This window comes from Felis catus, chromosome A2, assembly GCF_018350175.1.
Source record: "Felis catus isolate Fca126 chromosome A2, F.catus_Fca126_mat1.0, whole genome shotgun sequence".
Taxonomy (NCBI): Eukaryota; Metazoa; Chordata; class Mammalia; order Carnivora; family Felidae; genus Felis; species Felis catus.
The window spans coordinates 77,664,507-77,683,027 of NC_058369.1; the positions used below are offsets into that span (position 1 = coordinate 77,664,507).

Genomic DNA, 18,521 nt, shown 5'->3' on the forward strand with positions numbered 1-18,521 from the left:
CACTCACACTCACACTGACACACTCAAACACACACAGAAAGAGAAAGATTCATTATAAAGACATGACTAACACCATTTTGGAGGCTGGTAAGTCCTAACATCTCAGTCAGTAAGCTGAAGACCCAGGAGAACTGATGGTGTAGGTCCACTCTGAATCCAAAGGCTTAAGACTGAGGAGAGCCAATAGTATGGTTCTGGCCCAAAGGTCTGCAGGCTCAAGACCCAGGAAGAGCCACTCTTTCAGTTTGAGTCATAAAGCAGGAAAAAAGAAAAAAGAAAAAAAAAACCCTGATATTCCACCTTAAAGAAAGACAGAAGGAATTCTGTCTTAGCCTTTTCTCATCTCCTCAGGCCTTCCAACTGTTTGGATGAGGCCCACCCACATTAGAGAGGGCATTCACTGAGTCTACGCATTCAACTGTTAAATTCATCCAGAAACACCCTGAAAGACAACCAGAATTATGTTGACCAAATACCTAGGGTACCCAGTAGCCAGTCAAGGTGACTCATAAAATTAACCACCACAACAATAGTAGATACTATTATGTGGCAGTCACTGGAGATACCAAAGAGACATATTAGTTATTTTGATTATGTGTTACAAATAGAGTTATCAATATTTACAGGTATTCATATAATGCCTACTATGCCAGGGACTATTTTAAGCACTTCATCATAATTAACCCATTTAATCTTCATGATAAATGTATGAAATGGGTTTCCATTTTGTAGATGAGGATACTGACGTATAGAGAAATTAAGTAACTTATCCACAGTCACAGTCAGTGTTAGAGTCACGATTTTAACCTCATTATTCTGGCTCCAGAGTTCCTCTTCTTAATCACTACTCTGTTCCTTTACTCACATAGTGAAATCTCTTACGATGGGGAATATGGGATGCTATAGAAGTTTATAACAGAGTGTGTCAAACCTAGGGGAACCAAGAGATGAGATACCTAAACTGAACTCTGAAGAAGGTGCAGGTTTTAAAAGGTGATAACTAAGAGAGACTGAAAAAGAGCCTTCAAGAACCTGAAAGAATTTGAGTATGGTTGAATCTTTGACCTCAGTGGTGTGAAACAAGAAATAGGCTGAGAAAACCCAAGTCATAATGGCTTTGTAAGTCAAGTTAAGGGAGAATAATACTTTTAATGTATCAAACAGACCTTAGATCAAATCTCAGTTCTGCTACTTTCTGTTTCATTGTAAGCAGGTCACCATATCTTTTTGAGCTTTTGTTTTCTCTCTGGAAAGGGACTAAGATAGCCTTCTTATGAGACTTTCAATAAATATTTCAATATCACTCTTTCAGTAAATATTTATTGTGTGTCTTTTATGTCTGGGTGACATCTCAGTGCCGAAATTGCAATGGTAAAACAGACAAAAAGGCTGTGTCAAGGAGTTAGAATTTTCTTGTTTATTTTAAATTCTCTAAGGCCTTGAAAATGTTCTGCTCTTTCTAGAAATCGGTTTCAATAATTCTAAGATTATTTCCCTTAAAGGAATTTATGGTTAATTGTAGCAATGACAACATATCTGAAAGAAATACAAGAGAAGTCTAGGGGAGATAAAAGCAAGCAAAAATAATCCACAGAACAAATACAGAAAACAAAGGAAATACAAAGAAAGCATAAAATGAAATGATAAAAGCAAGAACAACCTATTAGGTAAACATACTTGGTTTATATTTTCTTACTAAAAAACAAAAATTATATTTAACAATAAAATACATGTTATTTATAAGAGCCACATCAAAAGCTAACAGCATAGAATAAAAAAAAATTGAGAAACGTTTCTCAAGTGGAAGCAATAATGACAGTATTAACTTCAGGTAAAACAAGACAAACAGTGGAATACAGAATAAAAGGGTCACACAAATTTTCCATTACTAGTCGCTTCAACAAACCATGCGGAGAAAAACTGGATATCCATGTGCAAAAGAAAAAAAATGGGACCTTGACCTTTGACCATATACAAAAATTAATTCAAAATGAATTAAAGTCCTAAATGTAAAACCTAAATAAAACCCCTGAAATAAAACATAGGGGGGAAGCTTCGTAAAATTGGATTTGGCAATGATTTTGTGCATAAGACACCCAAATCACAGGCAGCAAGAGCAAAAATAGACCAGTGGGACTATATCACACTTCAAAACTTGTGTGACAAAGGAAACAATCAACAGAGTGAAAATGCAACATCCAGAATAGGAGAAAATACTTGTAAGCCATATATCAGATAAGGGATTGATGTCCAGAGTATATAAAGAATTCCCACAACTGCACAACAACAAAACTCTGTTTAAAAAATGTGTAAAGGACTTGAATAGACATTCTCCAAAGATTGCATACAAATAGCCAACAAGCATATAAAAAGATGTTCTGCATCACTGATCATCAGGAAATGCAAATCAAAATAATGAGATATCATATTGTACTCATTAGAAAACAGTATTAATGAGGATGTGGAGAAATTGGAACCCCTGTGCACCATTGATGGAAATGTAAAATGGTACAGCTGCTGAGAAAAATAGTACGGAAAGTTCCTCAGAAATTTAAAAATAGAATTACCATATGATCTAGCAATCTGACTTCTGAAAAATGTATATCCAGAAAAACTGAAAACAGGATCTTGAAGAGGTATCTGCTCACCTGTGTTCATTGCAGCCTTATTCATAATAGCCAAGTGATAGAAGCAATCTTAGTGTCCATCCACGGATGAATAAAGAGAATCTCTGTCACACACACACACACACACACACACACACACACTCAACACACTCACATGAATATTATTCAGCCTTAAAAAAGAAGGAAGCCCTGTCACATGCTACAACATGGATAAAACTTGGGGACATTATGTAAATAAAACAATCATAAAAGACCCATGATTCCACTTAATATGAGGTATACTAAAGTAGTTATATGCTTAGAAAATTAAAGTCGATTGTTGGTTGCTAGGGGCTGGGGGTAGAGAGGAAAGGGGAATTCAATCGGTATAGCATTTCAGTTTGGCAAGATGAAAAAGTTCTAGATGCAGTTATTACTGCTCTACACTTAAAAATAGTTAAGAGTAAATCTGTTTTTTACCACAATTTTATGTATTGTTTTCTGTGAATTTTTAAAAAATGAGGACTGGATATTAAGTATTTTAACAAATTAAAGGGTATTAATTGCCTTGAATTCACTTAGCTAAATTATTCTGTAGATTTCCTTATTAGAGACATTGAACTATTAATAGATTTCCTAATATTAAATGATGCATTGCAGACCTCAATCCACGTATTTAGATAATTCAAATAATTGTTTTAATAATCTATTGAAATCAATTTGCTTTCATATCTGAGAATTTCATATTTGTATTTAAAAGAAATTTTTTTAATGTTTATTTGAGAGAGAGGCAGAGTATGAGTAAGGGAGGAGCAGAGAGAGAGGGAGACACAGAATCCAAAGGAGGCTCCTGGCTCTGAGCTGTCAGCACAGAGCCCAAAACGGGGCTCGAACTCATAAACTGTGAGATCATGACCTGAGCCGAAGTTGGATGCTTAACTGACTGACCCACCCAGGCACCCCTTGTGTTTGTATTCTTAAGTAAGATTGACCTAAATTTTCTTTCCTGGGGGTACGTATATGTGTGTAGAAGTAGATCTATAATCATCAGATTTTCTTTAGAGGAAAAGCTTTCAGTTTTTCACCATTTTGCTATTCTGTCTGGGCTTTTCATATATGGCCTTTATTATGTTGAGGTAATTTTCTGTTCCTAGGTTTTTTAGTGATTTTTATCATGAAAGACTATTGAATTTTGTCACATGTTTTAGTGTGCATCAGTTGAGATGATCACATGCCTATGTCCTTCATTCTGTTTATGTCTTGTGTTATAAAAGTTTTTTTCATATAAAAACATTTACTTTAAAGTGCATAATATACAATACACATACTACATAATATACATATTACATAAAATCTTGGGCATCTGAATATATTTTCTGATCATTATGTAGGAAATGAACAATTAGTTGATTTGCTTTTTTTTATGATACACAGTACACAGTTGAATTCAAAGCAAATTCACATTAAAAAAGAAACCAATATTGAACACCGAAATGTATGTAGGTACAAAAGTGAGAAATCAGTACTTTTCATTTGGTAACTTTTTTTAAGTTTATATCTTTGCAAACTGGAATTTTATTTGTTGCAAGTACAAAACTAAAATAGAATTAAAGAGTTTTCTCATTTTGTAGGACATATTTGAATATTAGGTATATTTTATTTTTGTTATTAGGGCTAACCATATGAATTGCATTTTTGTACTTCGGAATTAGAATATTGGCAACTTGATATACACCACACCTATAGAAATACCTTAAAAGTACTTGGCGAAATTTCTAGAAGTGTGATCTGTTTTAACAAATTATACTTGAACTAATGTTTCTCTTTTTAGTAATTACTTTCTAAAACATTTATTCAAAGTTGAGTGAAGTATTGTGCTGAGTAGTAGTAATTCCTGTGACTTAAAAAAACTTTTTTAACTATACTTTAGGCAGTACTCTCTTGTAATTAGTGAATCCTTTTCTGGCGGGGGGGGGGGGGGTCATTCCTGGTCTAAGCTTGCTTTCTTCATCATTTTGTTATGGTCACACAGTTATCTTCTACATCTATAAGGAAGATGGTAATATAATTGTAATAATAAATAACTAAATTCATTGTGGGCTTATTATATGTCAGGGACTGTCCCAACACTTTACTTTTATAAACTTTTTTTAACCCTTATTATAATAATACTGCAATGAAATGTAGGTACTGTTGTCATCACCGTTTGGCAGCAGATAGAAGGAGGCTCAGAATGATGAAACTTGCCCAGGCTCATATAGCCGGTAAGTAGCAGAGAAGGATGATGGCTCACTACTTGAACATGAGACATGATTTGAGTCAGATATATGTTCCTGTTTAGTTACCTACTAATGCCAGTGTTTGATAGTTAGATGGTTTAGAAAATTCCACTTAAATACATTTGGAATAAAAAATACGTTTGGAATAAATGTTTAATGTCATATCTTCTTATCCATTACAATATTTTTTAAGTTTATTTATTTTGAGAGACAGAGAGAGCGGAGGAGGGGCAGAGAGAGAGGGAGAGAGAGAATCCCAGGCAGGCTCCATACTGTCAGCACAGAGCCCCACGTGGGGCTCGAACTCACAGACCGTGAGATCATGACCTGAGTGAAACCAAGAGTCAAATGCTTAACTGACTGAACCACCCAGGCCCCGCTCCATTACAATTTTTAATAATTAATGAATACATCCCTGTTTTTGGGTCACAGGATGGACAATCTGAAATTTTGTACACTTTTTGGAATTCAGTTACTCAAGCACTTTCTTCTCAGTTTCGCGTGGCAACAGATTGTAAGTATGCTATTTATTGTACAATTTCATTTCAGCATTTTCCACTTCAAAATTTAATGTCTAGAAGTTTTGCTTTATTGGTTTATAAAACACATGTTTGTAAAACTCATTGACTAATTGTCATTTCTTATGCTAGCCATATATTCAGATTTATAAGCAATAAGTTAATTTCTTAATATTTTTATAATTAGTATGTGGATTAAAATTCTCCAGAAGAATGAGTGAATTCTCCATAATTCAAACAAAGAGGAACTCTGAAGTTTTCCTGTATAAAGGGTATAAAGCAGTTAATGTTGAAGAATTTATTTGATGCTTATAGAATTATTTTCTAACTGAAAGATACCAAAATGCTAAGACTTCATAGTTATTTTATTATTAAAAATGAGGATTTGATGAGTGAACAGATGAAATACCTTCATCATGAATTTAAAGTTGGTTATTCAAACATGATCCCCAAAATTTGTTTATTATTTATTTATTTATATTTTTTGATCATGAAATAATGGCACTGCCTAATCACTGAATGTAAAAAGGGTTTTGGAGTTTCTGTGTAAATTTTTATTTACAAATGTTATGAAAGTACCTAGTAGATGTTAACATTGTTTAGTCACCAGCAAGCCAGAGTTGAATAAACCACACTACTTTGCTTCTCTACTTCTGTTTCTGAGGAACTATGCGGCAAGGCAGTCACCACAGGGGAGGTCTTCATTCGTGTGTGCCCAAATAGAACTTACGCAAAGCGTGTATTTAGGACTGATTGACTCCATTTACTTTTACAAATTACACTATTCAGAGAATGCTGTGTGTCTCCCTGTGTTAGGTATCTATTTTGGTCAACTTTTTTGAGATATAACTTATATACAGTAAAAGTCACCAATTGTAAGAAAATTCTATGCATTTTGACAGTCGTTTCTATCCTTTTACCCACCATGACAATTAAGATACGAAACACTTCCATCACCCCCCAAGTTTCCCTCATGTACTTTTGTAATCACCTAACTCCCACCTCTTGGCTCCTGGCAACTGATGATCAGCTGTCTGTCAGTAAAAGCTTTTCCTAGACTTTTGTAAAACTAGTATCATACAGGCTATGTTCTTTCATATCAGCATAGTTATTGTAAGATTCATCCATGTTGTTGCACATATCAGTAGTCCCTTTTATTGCTAATTAATATTACAGTATATATATTATAGAACTATTTGTTTATCCATTCCCCAATTGGGAGACAACTAGATTGTTGCAGTTTGGAGTTATTATGAATAAAGCTACTGCTATTGTTCACGTAGAAGGTTTTTGTAGACCTATGTCTTCATTCTTGGGTAAATATATGAGTGTAATTGTCTCATCATTTTATAAGTATATGTTTAACTTTGTAAATGACTGCTAAGCTATTTTCCAGTATGGATGGACCATTTTACATTCCCATCAACAATGTTTGGTAATTCCAGTTGCTCTATATCCTTATCAATCCATGATATTATCAGTCATTTTTTATATTGGTCATCCTTGTGAATGCATAGTGGATTTTCATTGTGGTTTTAACTTCCACTAGCTTAAAGACTTAATGATGACCATATTTTCACATGCTCATTAGGTATCTGTATAGCTTCTTTGCTCACGTGTTTGTCAAAGTTATTGGCTTTTAAAAAAATTGTTGATTTTTATTTTTTAATTATTGCTTATTATTAAGTGTTAAGAGAGCTTTCTATATTCTAGATTCAAAGTCCTTTCTCAGATGTATGTTTTGCAAATATATTTCCTTTGTGATTTGCCTTTTCATTTTCTTAACAGTGTCTTCCACATGATAAAAGTTAATTTTGATAAAGTCCAAGTTATCCATTTTTCTTTTATAATTTCTGGGGTTTTTGTTTTGTTTTGTTTTGTTTTATTTCTTGACTTAAGAAATCTTTGTCTAACCCAAGACCAGAAGTACTTGCCCCTGTATTTTTGTCTGAAAGGTTTACTAAGTTCTTTTGAAGTTAATTTTTTGCATATGGTATGAGATAAGGTAAAGGGTATTTCTTTGAATATAGATCGGGAAGATCATATTCTGCCTACTGACTGACCTGGCACTCTTGCAGAAAAATCACGTGGTTATATATGTGTAAGACTATTTCTGGAGTCTGGTTTTTCCTTTTTTTTTTTTTTTTTTTTTTTTTGGTATATCTGTGTAATCACTAATGTGTAATTTTTTCTATTTTATCTAATTTATCAAAGTAATTTTTGTTACTCTAGGCCCTTTGCATTTTTATATATATATTTCAGAGTCAAGCTGTTGTTCCTCTAAAAATGTTTCCTGAGATTTTGAGTAGGATTACATAATGAATCTACAGATCATTTTGTGATGAATTCATGTCTTTTGATCCATGAGTGTGATATATCTTCCCATTGATCTAGGTCTTTTATATTTTCTCTTTATCAGTGCTATATAGTTTTTAGTGTGCTTGTCTAGCACATCTTTTCTTAAACGTATTACTATTTCATACATTTTGATGCTATTGTAAATTGTGTTTTTAAAAGCTTACTTTCAACTGTTCGTTATTAGAATATAGAAATACAATTTGATAAAAATAAGTGTAAGTATTTGGGTGTGTTTAATATTGATCCTTAGTTTTCTTAATGTCTTTTTCTAGTGTGGGTATCAGGGTAATGCTAACCTCAGAGAATAAGTTAAGAAGTATTTCATCCTCTTGAGTTTTCTCAAGCAGTTTATGTAAAATTGGCATTATTTCTTCTTTAAATGTTCGGTAGAATTTACCAAGGAAGTCATCTGGGTCTGGAATTTTCTTTGTAGGAAGGTTTTAAGTACAAATTCAGCTTCTTTCTTAGATAAGGGATTATTCCATTTATTTCTTCTTGGGTAAGCTTTGGTAGTTTATGTCTTTTCAGAGAACTTTTCCAGTTCATTGAAGTTTTCTAATTTATTGGCATAAAGTTGCATATAATGCTTCTTTATTACCCTTTGAATGTATGTGCAGTGTGATGTGATGTTCAGTACCTCATCCCTGATACCATTAGTTTCTTCTTTTTTTCCTAATAATTACATCTAGAGGTTTATTGATTTTATTTATCTTCTCAGAAACCAACATTCGGTTTCATTGATTTTTCTGTTTTCTATTTTCACTTTCACTAATTTCTGCTCTTGTTTTTACTATTTATATTTGCTTTGCTTTGCTTTGGATTTGATTTTCTCATTTTCTTGTTTATTAAGGTTAAGTTTAGATTATTGATTCAAACCTTCCTTTTCTAATTTGAGTGTTTATGCTGCATATTTCTCCATAAGCAGTATTTTAGCTGCCTGTCACCTTATTATCTTTCCAAACACAGAAAAGTTAAGAGTAGTGAAGAAGCATCTATATATCTATACCTTTGATTCAGTAATTGTTAACAGTTTACCCACTAAATGAGCATTTTGAGGCTGACATGTTTGTTTGAATTTTAAAATTTATGAATTATTTTAGGAGGTGGTTTTTTCAAATAATCAGATGTATTATTATCTAAATGTAGCCTTTCAATAGTTTCTCATACCATGTATGAAAGTAGTGGGTTTTTATGAAAACAATTATCACCATGAAGTTTTCTTTAATGTTTAACTTTTCACATTATAAGCTGCGTATGTTTAATGGAATACATTTACTAATATAGCAGTAAGAAAATGCAAAGGTATAAATATACCAACAAAATAGGTAAGCATAATTACAAAATTCATGAAAACCTCAGTTTTTAGGTAAAATCAAAGAAAAAAATGTAAAAAGCTGTTGCAAGGTATGTTTTTTGGCATTTATTAAAAGTGTACTTAGTCAACTAAAAATGTTTTGAAGTCTTAGAGTTGTTATAGTCAGTATTTTATTTCTGTAGTGCATAAATTCAGTTTCTATTTAGAATATTTCTTCTCTCAGTGACTGGAATTTATCAAAGGAAATAGCCTTTAGCATACTTGACAGATTTCAAACCTTCAACCAATTGCACCTTCCAATATTGTTTATTATTGGTTGATTTAGCGTATTTTTGGTAGAAATGGTATAAGGTAAACTTTATTCCAGTAAATCACATTAGATACTAAGAGTAGAGGTTGAGCTACAAAGGAAATGTCCTTATCTGTTAATTCATTCATCTCTTTTGCTTCTGGATCTGATTGAATTTTCTTGTGGATAGTTTTTTCCTACTTTTCTGCATATTACGTAGTATTTGATTGGGTTCCAGATACAAATTTTACATTGTTTAGTACTGGATACTTTGTCTTCCTTAAATATTCTTGTTCTTAGATACAGTCAAGTTACTTAGAAACAATTTGGGTTTTTTGAATCTTGCTTTTAAGATTTATTAGAAAAACCTGAGCAGTGTTTAATCTAGACCTAATTATTTTCCACTACTGAGGTAATACTTTTCTTAGTACTCTACCAGGTACTCTGAATTACAAGGTTTTCCAGACTGGCTGTCAAGAACAGGCATTCTTCCCAGTCTTGTGTGAGTAACAGGTATATTCTTTCTAATCCTGCATCGTTTCTTCCCCCCAGACTCTGGAACTTTTCTCACACACATATGCTGAGTAGTGTTTTGCTGAGTACTCAGCATGGACCATTTGCAGATCTCTGTAGTTAATCTTTTTGTGCACCTGTCTTCTCTCTGGTATTCTGTCCCATGAATTCTAGTTGCTTTAGTTTTCCTGGTCTTGGGGAAGGCAGGGGTAGAGGAGTCTCTTTCCCTTTCTGGTGCCATAGTCTAGAAGCCCCTGGTAGGAAATAAGCTGTTGTTGCCAAAGTGATAGGTTCTTTCCCTACTCAGTACCTTTTGCCAAATAGCCAAATAACAAAACAGTATTTGATGGCAAGCACATAATTTATTCAGTGGCCAGAGAATGGAGAAGGGGGGCTCATGCTCTAAAGGCATCTTTTCCCCAGTTTGGTCTCAAGGTCAGGGTTTTATGGAGTTAGGGTAATTAAGGGGCTGGTAAAGTTGACAGAGGGGTTTTTCCTGGGAAGGGAGAGGAGCCTTCGGAATCAAGAGTACCACCTCTTTTCTTCCCCTAACTGGACACAGTCGGATCTGTGATGGGCTGTTAGGTGTGTTTTTGTTATTACAGTTCTATGATGATGATCCCGAGATCATCTGGAGGGTTAGCTAGCACATCAGACCAGTTGAAAACTGGCCTTGACAAGGGAATTAAAAGCAAAAATGAACTATTGGGACCTCATGAACATAAAAAGCTTCTGCACTGCAAAGGAAACAATCAACAAAACTAAAAGGCAACCAATGGAATGGGAAAAGATGTTTGCAAATGACATATCAGACAAAGGGCTAGTATCCAAAATCTATACAGAGCTCACTAAACTCCACACCCAAAAAACAAATAATCCAGTGAAGAAATGGGCAGAACACATGAATAGACACTTCTCTAAAGAAGACATCCAGATGGCCAACAGGCACATGAAAAGATGCTCAACATCGCTCCTCATCAGGGAAATACAAATCAAAGCCACACTCAGACATCACCTCACGCCAGTCAGAGTGGCCAAAATGAACACATCAGGAGACTATAGATGCTGTCGAGGATGGAGAAACGGGAACCCTCTTGCACTGTTAGTGGGAATGCAAACTGGTGCAGCCGCTCTGGAAAACAGTGCGGAAGTTCCTCAAAAAATTAAAAATAGACCTACCCTATGACCCAGCAGTAGCATTGCTAGGAATTTACCCAAGGGATACAGGAGTACTGATGCATAGGGGCACTTGTACCTCAATGTTTATAGCAGCACTCTCAACAATAGCCAAATTATGGAAAAAGCCTAAATGTCCATCAACTGATGAATGGATAAAGAAATTGTGGTTTATATACACAATGGAGTACTACGTGGCAATGAGAAAGAATGACATATGGCCCTTTGTAGCAATGTGGATGGAACTGGAGAGTGTTATGCTAAGTGAAATAAGCCATACAGAGAAAGACAGATATCGTATGTTTTCACTCTTATGTGGATCCTGAGAAACTTAACAGAAACCCATGGGGGAGGGGCAGAAAAAAAAAAAAAGGTTAGAGTGGGAGAGAGCCAAAGCATAAGAGACTCTTAAAAACTGAGAACAGAGGGTTGATGGGGGGTGGGAGGGAGGGGAGGGTGGGTGATGGGTATTGAAGAGGGCATCTTTTGGGATGAGCACTGGGTGTTGCATGGAAACTAATTTGACAAAAAATTTCATATAATAAAAAAAAAATCAAAAAAAAAAGAAAACAAACCCCTCAAGGGCTTGTTTGGAGCTTGTGGCTTCTGGCATTTGGCCTTAGCTTCTGGTGGCAAACAGCACCTGTGAGCAGGGCTAGAAAACTGAGTTACTGTGACTTGTTAGCGAGTGCCCAGTGATGGGGATGACCGGGATGGTCATAGAGTTCACCTCTTTTATTTCCTGTCTCTCAAGGATCGCTGTATTTTATTGCATGATGTCTTTTAATGCATGGTGTTTTAAAAACCACTATTTCATATATTTTGTCTGTTGTTTTCTTGGTGGTTTCAGACAGGAAGTTAATTCTGGTCACGGTTACTCTACCTTGACCAGAAATAGAAGTACCTCATCTAGTTCTGAGAGCAGTGATTAAAAGTAGATTTCAAAATATTATATGTTATGTGTGTGTTTAATGGTTCTGTCATTTACTTCTCTTTGGTCATCTGCTTTCTCATTGCCCTTAACTAAGCATTACAAGCCCCTGGTGTTCTTCCCCCCCCCCCTTTTATTTTTTAAAATAAGCCCCTGGTGTTCTTTACGTGCTCTCCTTTTTCCCATGCTGCTCCCTCTCAGTGACTGGCCTTGTCTCCTGGGTCATCAAAACATCTCATGTCATTAGGAAACTCTTAATATCCTGTACCTTCTCTCCAAAGAAAAACCTTATTTTCTCCCTGGGGGTCTCTGAGTGTGAGGAAACTGTCCTGTTTACTGATGGCCACCTGCCTGCTCCGTTTACCCTTTCCTCTCAGCAACACCATTCATAGGTCTCTTGGTTCTTTCTTCCATTTCTCCTCTTCTTTTGACTTCTACCCCTCAGATGGGAAACCTATCTAAGTTGCTCTAATTTAGTATAAACGAAAACAAAAGTAGAGAGTTCCTCTTTAGTTACTATTTCATTTCTCCTCTTTTTTATTCAGACTTCTCAAAAGAGTAGTTTGCATTGTTTTCTCTTCATTTTCATACCGTTGACTTCTCAACTAGGTGTACTATGGCTGTCCTCCACCATCCTATTGAAATTGTTCTCGTTAAAGTAAGCAGTGATCTACCCTCTTAATTACCAAATCCAGGAGACGTGTTTTCAGTTCTTACATTATGGGACCTATCTAGCTTGTGCAGTCGAAGGAGCTACTGAAAGGAAGTATAATATTTTTAGGCAGAAAAGTCCATTAATACTTCACATTCAGAATAGTTTGTTACTTCTGATAGCATTATTCCTTTAATAACTTCCTTTGGGAGAACTCAAAAGTTGTTTGTAAAGCACCTTCCATTTATATCGCACATACAGTCCCTAAAGTGCACTGTAGTACTTCTTAACATTACAGACAGGCAGTATTAAGGAATGCAACCATCTGCAGAGTTGAAGCTTATACACAATGTAACAGATTGTCTAAGTAAGTAATATTTTGGCAGAAAATATCTAAAGGGAAATTTTCCTAGTTAGCAACATGTTCTTTCTGATTTATAAATGTTGTTCATGCTTAGTAAGAAGAAGTTATAGGTATAATAAAATATAATCCAAGACAGTGAATTTACTTTATTAAGAAGGAAAGGGGCTTGAACTTGTCACCTTGAAAATTCAAAATAGCTTCTGTAGGAAATCTGCTGCTTTAATTATCTATAGTGAAAGTTATTTCCAAAATAACTTCTAAACTTTATGTCTGTTACTTTTCTGTTGTAGTTTCTAGGTAATAGTTGTTCACCAACCTGTTGGGTTATGATATATATGTTTTTTTAAGTCTCAGTAGAAACAAGCAAAATAAACATTACCATTTTAAACTCTTTGAAATTAAAACATAATTCTTCTTTGTTATCTGATGATTTCCCCAGAATGTCTCATTTCCCTTTGCTTTATTTTTCTTCATAGTTCTTATCCCTTGCTAATATACACATATTATTTATTTATCATGTCTGGATCTCCTTCCCCCCATTAGAATGTAATCTCCGTAAGATGCAAAATACTGTTTTGATCATGGCAGTATTTTCAATGGCCAAAAAAGTACCTGGCACACAGTAGGACATCAGTAAATCCTTGTTGACTGCAAGAAAGACAGGAAAAGAGGAAGGAATCAAGGAAGAATAAATGCCAGTGTCCTCTTTAAAAAAGCTTAAGAACGTAACAGAAACTATTTTTTGAAATAAGTTTGAAATATTCTGGCAAGTGACTCTTTTTAAAAACATTTAAACCCTTTGTGCCGTATTATTCCCTCAAAACTCTTAAGCAACTCCGGGAGATGATTCACACAATTAAGGGAGCTACATGGTATATATCTGTAGTGCTTTGGAAAACAAAGTGTGAGTAAGAGTAACACTGAGGAGATATCTATATTTTAAGATTTAGAAGCTTGAATACTTGAAATGTATGCTAAAATTCATTTTCTTCACCTTTTTAAAAATACAGTGATAAATCAGGAATCTAGGTGTCCTGAGAAATAGGGAGATAAGCAACCTGTATGAATTATGAGTACTTTTCTTTATTGTAGATTTTTTTAAATGTTAGAATGATGTGAATATTAAATGAGATCTTTATTGTGATAGATTTCTTAAAAGTTAATGTATAACTTTATACACACACACACACACACACACACTGAGGAGATACATCTCACACCCTCATGTAAAGTACCTTGTAGAATAAAAAAATTTTTTTTTTAATGTTTATTTATTTTTGAGAGAGAGAGTATGAGTGGGAGAGGGGCAGAAAGAAAGAGAGAGAGAGAGATACACAGAATCAGAAGCAGGATCCAGTCTCTGAGCTGTCAGTACAGAGCCTGACACAGGGCTTGAACCCATGAACTGTGAGGAGATGACCTGAGCCGAAGTTGGACATATATCCAACTGAGCCACCCAGGTGCCCCAGTACCTTGTAGAATTTTGAGCCCTACAACTAAAGCATGCTTTCACTGTAGAGTTCTAATGAGCCAACACAAGGGACCATCCTAAACACCCTGTGTTTAGTACATAAAGATGAAAACTTGGAGTTTGCCCAAAAAGAGGAAATAGTTCGTTGTTGAGAGTTTTGAGAGGAGGAAGTTCTGAAAGTTTATATAACCTGGAGGGAGGTGAATCTTAGCCATCAAATAAGTTTTTGGAGACTTCCTTTGCAAGGACAAGTTTGATCATGTAATTCTCTAATAAAAATCTTTTATTGGTAAAAATATATCAAATCATTATATTGTATACCTTGAACTAACACAATGTTGTAAGTCAGTTACATCTCAAACTGAAAAAAAATAAATTTAAGAAGATTAAAAAATTTTCATTGGTTCCTGTTATTTTTTTTAAAAAATCGTTTATTATCATATAACACTCATAAAGAAAAAGTGTGAGTATCATAATTGTACACCTAAATGAATTTTTCATATCTTAATATAGCTATGTAACCAAGAACAGCATCCAGATCAAGAAACAGGGTATTACCTAAACCAGAAGGTCCCCTCAACGTCTCCTAGTTTCTGCCTGCCCTTCTGCTAACAGTATTCATTTCTAATGACATAGATTTTTTAAAAATTATTATTTTATACAGATAAAATTAGCTGGTTTGTATTCTAGTGTTTGCTGTCTGATGTCTCTTGCTCAGCATGTTGCTAAGGTCCTCTATCTTGTTGCATGCACCTGTAGATTGTTCTCAATGTCGTCAAATGTTCCATTCTGTGAATATATTATAAAATATTTATCCACCATATTATTGGTGGGCATTTGGGTGGTTTCCCATTTTTGAGCTATTTTAAGTAATGCTACTATTACAATGCTGTCCTTTTTTTTTATTGGGAATAAACCTGGGAACGGAAAATAGTTAGGTGGAGTAGACAGAATAACAGGCCTCATAGAGATTTGCATGTTTTATCTTACATGGCAAAAGAGATTTTGCAGATGTGATTTAAGAATCTTGAGTTGGAAAGACTGTCCTGGATCATCCAGGTGGGCCCACGATATTCACAGAGGCTCAAAAGGGTAAGGGCGGGGGAGGGGGGTGGGCAGGAGAGTCAGAGGAGGAGGTGTGATCATTGAAACAGAAGTCAAAGTGACACAACTGGGGACCTCAGGCCAAGCAGTACAGGCAGGTGGGAAAGTCCGGGAGAAACAACTTTAGAACAGTCAGAAGGAACATAGTCAGAAGGAACAGTCAGAAGGTGCTAGAGAACTTGATTTTGGCTTAGACTGAATTTGTACTTCTGACCTCCAGGTCTGCAGGATAATACATTTATGTTGTTTTAAGCCCCCAAATTTGTGTTAATATGTTACAACAGCTATGGAAACGAATACGGGACATAATAGAATTTACACATGGTCAGCTTTAAGAGTTACTGCCAAAGAGTTTGCAAATGTTGTACCAAATTAACCTCTCACTGGCAACACTTCCGTGCTTCTGCTTTTCCCCATATCCTTGACGTTTGAATTGTCTGTTTTTTTTTTTTCCCCTTTAACCATTCTGGTGGACATTTAGTCAAATAATGTTGCAGTTTTAATTTTATTTCTTTAGTGATAAATGATATTCATTTTTTCCATGTATTTATATGCTATGTAGATATGCTCTTTTGCAAAGCTCCTATTCATTTCTATAGAATTCTTTCGTACTGATTCACAAGATTTTATTTACATATTCTGAATTATTTTTATTAGTTTCTTTTTTCCCCCTTTGGCAGTCTAGTTGCACATATGTAGGCTAATCATTTCAATTCATTCTAGGATTGGGTTGGATTGGGGTAATTGCAGTTTTAATAATACTCAGTCTGTCCCTAATTCTTCCTTTTTCTTGAGCTTGCTTCTCCCAGGCTTTTAATTGAGAGGTTAGAGGCTCTTTGTCTCCTCAGCCCTGAAATATTGAGTCTGATCTAGCACTGCCATTTGGATGTTTCCAGACAAATCTCTAAGCTTTCACCTCATGAAACTTCAGAATCTGGTGAATGTCTTCCTGGGAAGGAAGAACTACCTATGTGGCATGTTCTCTCCCCTCAGCTGGTCTTGGTTTCCTACGGTATGTTTCCACAAATATGAAGGATATTCTACCCCTACTCTCTGAAGTTTTAGACCTAGTTCCTCAGCTCCCCTTGCAACTCCATTACTCAGTAAGTTTTCTGTGGGACACTAGGATTGAGGGTCCTTAAGTTTCAAAATTTTTACTCCAGTCCCATGAACCACTAAAAACTCTGCTAGTTTGTTCTCCAGCAGAACTTCTCTGCTTGGGCCAGGCTTGAGTTTATTAAAATATATATGGCTTCTTTAATGGAACCTTGGTCTGCCTCCACTCTTCTTTCCCCTTTACTCCCAGGGTACATTCCCAACATGACTTTTCTGGTCCCTTCTTAGCTCTTCACTCATTTTTTTTTTCCTTTCTAATATTTTATCTCTGTACTGGAGCTTTAATTTGTGAAGGAATCACCCTCTTTCTTCTCAGTATTTACAAATACCTGAAACACATGTCTGTATCCTTCCCTTCACCTGGATAACTCACATTCATCGTTCCAGTCTCAGTTTAGAGATGAAGTGTTCCTTGATGTCTCCCTCCCCATACACTTGTTCAGATATGAGTATGACACCCTCTGTCTGCTTCTGTAAAGCACTTTTTAGGTCCCCTTTAGTACTTATCCCGCTGTATTATAATGGCTCACCTCCTTGTTTGTCAGTATCTTCCACCAGGCTCTAGAAAAAGCTTATCTGTGTACCTCTGTTCCATATTACATTCCTGTCACAGAGCACAGTGCTCATTACATAATTGACATTCTGTTGAAATGGATGCCCAAAGTGTTAAATTAATATTTAAATGCGTTGAGAGATAGGAGGAAATGTGAAGACAAAAACTAAAAATAAAAGTACCTTTTATTAAAAAAAACCAGTAAGTGCTTAAAAGTTAAATGAGATCCAAATATCAAGTACTTTTAGAAAACAAACAACAATATGTATGTATGAGAAACAGGGACCTGAGAGGATGACATAAAAAATGTTGGGATGATTATCATAGAATATCAAATTAACTTTTACTTTTTTCCTTATACCTTATATATTTGGTCCTTTGCAATGAGCGTGTCATCAGTTATAAAATAGGAAGCAGTTTTCATTGAGGTAAGAGGAGGAAAAAAACATGAGACTAAGATATTTAATTAAATCCTCCATAAGGATTTGTTGGTTGGATAAATGTGACCCACTAGTTACCGAAATGAATCAAGTGCTCAGAATTGAAGGGTAGAGTGAGATAAAAGGAGCTCAGAGAAAAAAAAATCCCCAGTTTACCTCACATATCTGGGTAAATTCCAAATGGATCAAAGAATTAAATATAAAATGTGAAATCACTCAAGGGATGGAAGAAAACATAAGTGAGTAAGATAGGTATAGGGAAAGCTAACTGATTGAACATTCAGAAGCAATTATGAAATGATTGAAAGTTTGATTATATTAAAGTTTTTACATGACGGAAAAAACCTTACACAAAATAAAAAGACAGATGACAAACTTAAGAAACATTTTATAACTTACAAAAAGAAAATATAATAATATAAAATAATATATGTATAATATATAGTAATATAAAAAGCTGCTATAATGAGAAGTCAGAGGCCAACAACCCTCAAGAAAAAAAAAAAAAACGTAGATACCTCTTATTTGGAAAAGATGCTCAGTGTCCCCCATGAATTGAGAAATGCAAAGTGAAAGTACATAGAGATGCCATTTCTCATCTGTCAAGTTAGCAAAAAGTAAAAAAAGTTTAAAACCACATTCTGTTGACAAGACTGTGAGGCAACAGTCACTCCTCACACAGTGTGACTTCAAATACAAACCTTATGGAGGAGAGTTCGTGAGTGACTAACAACAGATAAACCTTTGCTTTTTTACCCCGCAGTTCTACTTCTAAGGACCTATTCCATAGATGCACTAGCAGAACTATGAAAAGATGTTCACAAGACTGTTCATTG

General features: G+C 34.9%; 1 protein-coding gene across 2 annotated transcripts in view; it reads left to right on the forward strand.

The window, feature by feature from the left end:
• The window catches only part of COG5 (component of oligomeric golgi complex 5), a 310,246-nt gene that overhangs the window by 212,440 nt on the left and 79,285 nt on the right, over positions 1 to 18,521 (forward strand). For both annotated transcript variants that reach the window (XM_006929113.4, XM_045052258.1), the window contains exon 11: positions 5,318 to 5,399. In XM_006929113.4, the coding sequence (XP_006929175.3) occupies positions 5,318 to 5,399 (82 nt within the window). The remainder of the gene's footprint in view (positions 1 to 5,317; positions 5,400 to 18,521) is intronic.